The 6,388-nt window shown below is 38.4% G+C and overlaps 1 protein-coding gene across 1 annotated transcript; it reads right to left on the bottom strand.

Moving 5' to 3' along the window:
* Nucleotides 1-769: 769 nt before the first annotated feature.
* Nucleotides 770-5,551, bottom strand: LOC122315014 (BEL1-like homeodomain protein 7). The gene is made up of 6 exons (XM_043130689.1): nucleotides 5,338-5,551; nucleotides 3,660-4,051; nucleotides 3,139-3,431; nucleotides 2,154-2,530; nucleotides 2,002-2,062; nucleotides 770-1,749 (listed from the first exon to the last, which is right to left on the bottom strand). Exons 2-6 carry the CDS (start codon nucleotides 4,009-4,011, stop codon nucleotides 1,096-1,098), a joined length of 1,737 nt encoding a protein of 578 aa, XP_042986623.1. The 5' UTR covers nucleotides 4,012-4,051; nucleotides 5,338-5,551; the 3' UTR covers nucleotides 770-1,095.
* Nucleotides 5,552-6,388: the final 837 nt, after the last annotated feature.

Here is a 6,388-nt window from a genome sequence, read left to right as displayed (position 1 = left end):
AGTAAACAGAAAGCTAAATCCACCGAATGTGTCCCAAATTTGTGTCCTGATTCTTTTTTTTTTAACTTAATGATTAAAGAAGTATTTTTTTAGTGATGTTGTAAATTTTTTTATATTCTTAAATATTTTTTTATTTTTTAAAAAATATTTAAGAATATAAAAAAATAAAAATATATTTAAGAATATAAAAAAGTGAATGAAATGAAAAAAAAAAAACCTTCTTTTTTCTTTCTCGGGTTTCTCGGGCTATATCTCCGAGGGATGTAGCCCTACTCCTAAGTAAAAGAAAGAAAGAAAGAAAGAAAGAAAGAAAATTGTAACCTCGTCCTCTTTTCGTAGCCTTGCTCGAATTGCAAATAGGCTTATCTTCTAATTTAAGCAGCATTTCCGCTCCTTTAACACGTATAACGTATTAACGAAGACAAAACAATACAAAAACACTAGGGCAATCAATTGTGTTGTGTTGGGCTCGAGTCGGGTTATCGGGATTTGGATCAATTTTGAGTTAATCCACTCCAATATGAATAATTAAACGGGTCAAACACCTTGTCCCGAATCCAACAAAATTATTTTATGGGTTGACCCGACACAATCTATTTGACCCATTTATTTAGTTGGGTCCACCCGACATGTCTTGTTTGGCCTGTTAGCTCCAACTTTGCATGATTTTAATGGTTTACAATGAAACTGCCAGGTTTGCACAGAGAGCAAATCCAAAAACCAAATTAATATGCTGATCGTCTTTTCGAGTCACACAAATCACAAGACAGCTAGTAAATTGGTCAATTATTATACAACATTTGGGATAGAAATGATAAATCAATGTCAAACTTGGGAATAGTTTTACAAGGTTACTTATTCAACAAAATACACAAAAACATCCATGCGTCTGATCTATACAGATATGCCTACAGCTCCAACAATCTTCTTGTTCTAATTACATGTGTATCGTACCCATATCTACACTTGTAATTCTAGTTTTTGTATCTTCAAATAATAAGCAAGTAGGATGAACAATGCCAGAGTAACATCACAGGGCATTCTATTTCTGAAGAAGATTGATTTTAGCCAATAAAGCAATAGGAAATCCTTGTTTCAGACTACAAAATCATAAACCATGTGGGAATTGTCAAACCTGTGATGTTGCTTCACCGGATCCAGGCACTGAATATCTAATGAGTCAGGCTCTGCAGAGGACGTTATTGTGTCATTACCTCTTAAATTGGTGCCACCAGACATGGGAAATCCATCACGTTCACAATGCCGCAATTCCAATGCAAGTGAAACCTGGCTGCCATCTACAAAACTACCCAACTCTAACATATCAAACGTGCTAGCAGTACCCATAAGACTCCCACCACCAACTTGGCGGTGTGGGATAATCTCATCTGGATAAAGGCTATGGTCATCCACATTAGGTCTTTGGTCACCCTGCACTCTTATTGTTCCTGACCCTGAAATATTGTCTCTGTGAGCACTACTACCAAATCCAGGTCTAGCCGTTTTCCCATTAACATTTGATTCATGGGCTTGCCTGTGTTGGACACCATCAGCAGTTGTGAGTATCACACTGTCTTGCAACTCTTCTCTCCTTTCCTCAAACTCCCCTGAATGATCCCTAGGTGCTTTCGATGCATGCTCTGGTGAAGATTGGGAGTTCAACTCTGATTCCCCAAACTCTTCTTTGTACATCTCCTCAACCATGGGCTTCCAAAGACGGACCCGTGCATTAATAAACCAGTTTGCAACCTGAACGTTACACAAAATTAATGATGATGCCACATGAGCAAAAGAATGGCCTATATGAGTTTCTGATCATGTTTTAGCAAAACTAAGGCATTCATTGATGAGGAGAATTTATGGGCTAGAGGATATCCACAATACAAAAGGCCCCACCATGAACTTTAGGTGAGGAACAACATTTAGCTGTTCATCATATTGACTCATTTGGGTCCCAGTACCACCAATGCATATTGAGAAGCCATTTTAGAATCATCTTACCTGATTTCGGGTCAATCCCGTTTCCTTTGCGAGCATAATTTTCTCCGAGTCCTTCGGGTAACTGTTGAAATAAGGAACGAATTGGTAAATTAGTTCTAAGTAGAATAGAAGTACAATCGAGAATTGTGGAAATTACTGGTTGAGGGGCATACGGATGAAGGAAGTGCTCAAATAACCAGGCACGGAGAATCGAAACGGCAGTCTCAGGAAGCCCTCTTTGAGGCCTCCAAGCATGTCGCATCACACCGAACTGTTGAAGAGCCCTATGTTGCTTGAGCTGCTGATCCACATAGCGGAGACGAGCTATCCCTCCTCCTTGACCATATGGTGAAGTATCTTGCTCTCCAAGGCTTCTCTGAGTAACTTGAATCTGGCTGGTGATTGCATCACGCAAACAGCGGAAGTGGCGGGATATTGTTTGGAGTGCAAGAGCAGTGTATGGTTCAGCTGCCCCACACCCTGCTACCGTGTCAAAATATGACACTACAATTTGCATCTGATCGTAATATTGTTTGTATCTTCTATCAACCTACACAGGAGCAAAACTATTGCTGATCATAACGTTTTAATTACTGAATAAGTGATTGAATAAATAAATAAATAATACCATTTCGCGCCCGGGGGTAGTTCACACATAGAAAGAACATGTGTAGGGACCCAAAAAGAGTTAGAAACATATTATAGAAGAGAAGCCATGTTCATTAACAACAAATTATTCGACCTAAAATCATCCATACCATTCACAACCCTTATTTACACCTCAGCACACGTCTCTGAGCTTGAAGTACTAACCTCCACTTCAGAACTCTTCAAGATGCTCTCATTTTTTATCTTGAACTTTCAAAGTCTCCAACTAAAAACCTGAATTTGGCACTCTAAACTGATAACAGCAATCTCTCAACCAACCAATCTGATCCCTACTTCAGGAGCACAAGTGCTACCAGTGTATCATGCATACAGCCGAATTGGCAGGAAATTATTGTGTGGGTACATAGAAAGTGTGAGGGAAGAATATGTCATGGTCCAAAGGATCTTCTACATGAATAAAAAGAGAAGCAATTCAAACTGTATATAAAAATTAAAAATAAATGGAAAATGATGTGTAGCTAGAAAAAAGTTTGAATGTAGTAGGAGTACCTCGTCCACCATGGACAAAAGTTTTTTCTTCTTACTCTGCAACTCCTGTCGTTGTGCAGGTGAAAGCTCGCAAAAGGAGTTCGTATTTGAGTCGCCAGGGTCTGAAGACGTCTGCACAGATTGGGATCTTGATCTCCCATCTATCTCTTTTGAGCCATCCAAACCAATGCCATGGATGTTTTGATGTTTGTTCAATCTATGTTGCTTCAAAGCATTCCAGAGATTAGCCACTTCATCAAGCAATTGTTGTGCTGCCTTGAGATACTTCGAGTTTAACAAAGTGTTTGCAAAACCTGAAGGTTCATAAAGATATCGATTAGAGAGCGCCTCTTTGGAGTCACCAAGGAGTGAGGATTGCACAATGTCTCTGTTCTGGTATGATTCTGGTTGGCTCCAGAAAAACTTGAGAGCAAACATTCTGCAATTATCACCTCCCCAAATTGGTTGTTCTCGTTACCTTTACAAGATATTTTCCCCTTTTCTTGAGATTGGGGGACTAGTACTCAAGAATGAAGACAAACCTGGGTTTGGATACTGGCCATTGAGTGAAGCTACAGATGCAGACGGCATTCCTGTACCAAGGCTAAGAGCTAATCCCTGATACTGAATATTTTGTTCACCATCTGGAAATCCCAACTGTGTCCTCGGGATCACCTGAGAATCTCCATTAACAGAGTTTCCAAGGGGAACAGGGGATAGAGTACTCACAGGCAAGATGTCTGGGTAGGACATAGAAGAAGCTTGGTTCAGATACATCATTATGTTGCCAGGATGGAAAGGCGGTTCAGAATATGAAGCAAATTTCTGATCCCCTGGATATGGAGCCAGCAAGACATCTCTTTGATTGCTTGGACTCGGGAAATAGGTAGCCATATTTTTCTTCTTTCGATTCAGAAAATTTTAGTTGAGTATCCTGAGATGAAAGAGAAAACATTACCAGTGCCCTTTGCAACTAAATCATAAGAACAAGACGAGGATGCCCAACTTGGGCAACCAGCAAGTTTTTAACAGGAAAACAACTCCCTTCGGCTCTTGAAAAAAACTACAAAATCCGATTATCCCAGCATGGAGTCCTGAGCTCGAACAAAATAATTTCCTAACACTTTAAAAATTCACAAGGCATAAACATTCTAATAGATTCATGCTGTTGAGACAACCTTGAACAACTCTCAGATAAGCATGCAAGAGTCCGATATGCTCCAGCAAATTACACACCATGGAAGCCACGTCTATCAAACTCTAATACATGCCATGTCAGAAAAAAGGCATAGTTGAATCATTAAATTTATGGCTTTTATCAGGAAAATAGGGGAAAACCAACAGTGAGGGAGGCACTCCTAAATTATAGAGAAACAACGATGATCCCCAAACCACAAATTTGAATGACACACTCACACTGTTTAATACCCAAGCTCCCAAATATTATCATAACGGTGGCTAAGAATATAACGTCCCAGGAACAAACAATCTAGGTGCTTTAAAATCTGTGAGTTCGGAAGGAACTTGAAATTTTAGTTCTTTGTAAGTTGTAATCATCATCCCTCACCCCAAAGTATTTTCTCAGGAAAACGTTCACTATGAACATCATCGCTTTGTTTATGTGATAACCAAACTACATTGAACGAAAAAAAATATATCAAGCAATCAAAATCACGACACCATGATACTAAAAATATCTACAATCCAGGTACAAAGAAACCAGAATTACCAGATAACAAAAGCTTATCCAGAAAAAGAATAACCGATCTAGTGAAGAGATTCCTATGCAAAATCTCATACCCATTTAACTCTTTTTTTCTGATGAACACCTCGGCTACCTCGTGTATTCACACCTCAATACCAAAAATTAGAAACATCATGAAGAATCAAACATAAGCGCAGAGTAACCATAGCCGAAGTTCATACCCATGGATACAGACAAACGTGAACAAGAAGACATAAATCTTGTAAAAGCCCATAACCCAACACCAAAAGTTAAGCCAGGAGACCCAAAATTCAAAGCACCAAGAAGCACAGTTCTGACTATAAAAACCTATAAAACGCTTCCATGACTGCTTCTTAAACTTTAAAGATCGTCATCATAAACATGATCATGTAGTTCATGCATCAGATTGTGCCACAAATAGCAATGCATAATCATTGAAAACGGGGAAAAGGTAACCAAAATAAGCATTGGGCTAAAAAACCGGAAACAATTACCAGAAAAGCATAGGAATTATGAGTCTTTAGTGGGAAGCAAAAATATTTTGGAAGCCTCTGAAGCCAAAACTACTAGCGCAAATGGGTTGCGACAATCTTCCCCAAGCGGAGACAAATGCCAATCCGAAGAGATATATTCTAAACAAAGGCCGCCCTCCTTATCATTGGAACAACGGCACCAACTCAATGAAATGCATATCATATATTAAACAAACATTTAATACTTAAACGAACCACCATATTTTAATCAGGATATGTGTTTAAAAAACTGTTCTTATGTCTGTGTCAATCGTTCTGAGTTTCGTTTCTCACGTGTGACAAACACTGGGACGGCAAAAACACGCCACAAAGTTGGAATGGCGGTGGTGGTTGTTTGCTTGGAGGGTTCAAGCCCTAACCACCAGTTGGTGGACCTATAACCCTCCCTTAAACCTGCTTTTAACGCATAATGGTACTCTCTCTCTCTCTCTCTCTCTCTCTCTCTCTCTCTCTGTTTTTTACCAAAAAAACTAATAGGCGCTAAGCTTGTCTTCACAAATAATTTCTGAAAAATGCAACGCAGTTTATGTTCACCGAAGAATGCTCTTTTGTAACATAAGTTAGTTACATAACATGTTTTTTTTTTACAAAAATGATTTTTACAGTCGGCAAATGCAAATGGCGTGCAGTCGTAGAGAAAAAAGTGAATTAATATGAGACCTACACGAAAAAAAAATTATTTTTATAACTTTTTTTTATTCACTTCATACAACCATGAATTTTATAATTTTTTTTTATTCATTCCATACAGCCGTTTGCATCCCGACTACATCTAACAAAACTCTTTTTTTTTTTTGATGTGTTCTACTTTTTCAAAAATTTAAAAGATAAAAATATAAATATTTTTAAACATGCCCACCAAACCCACCCCCAGATAGGTTGGTCAACTTTGAACAGGGTTTTTTTAATTATTATTAGTATTATTCTATATATGGTAGGTTTGTATATATGCAGATGCTAGATGAGAGTGACCAAATCAAATCACGGATAAGCTAGCGCAGCATATATGCTT

Source organism: Carya illinoinensis, chromosome 7, assembly GCF_018687715.1.
Source record: "Carya illinoinensis cultivar Pawnee chromosome 7, C.illinoinensisPawnee_v1, whole genome shotgun sequence".
Classification (NCBI taxonomy): domain Eukaryota; kingdom Viridiplantae; phylum Streptophyta; class Magnoliopsida; order Fagales; family Juglandaceae; genus Carya; species Carya illinoinensis.
This window is presented reverse-complemented; position numbering and strand designations above follow the sequence as displayed.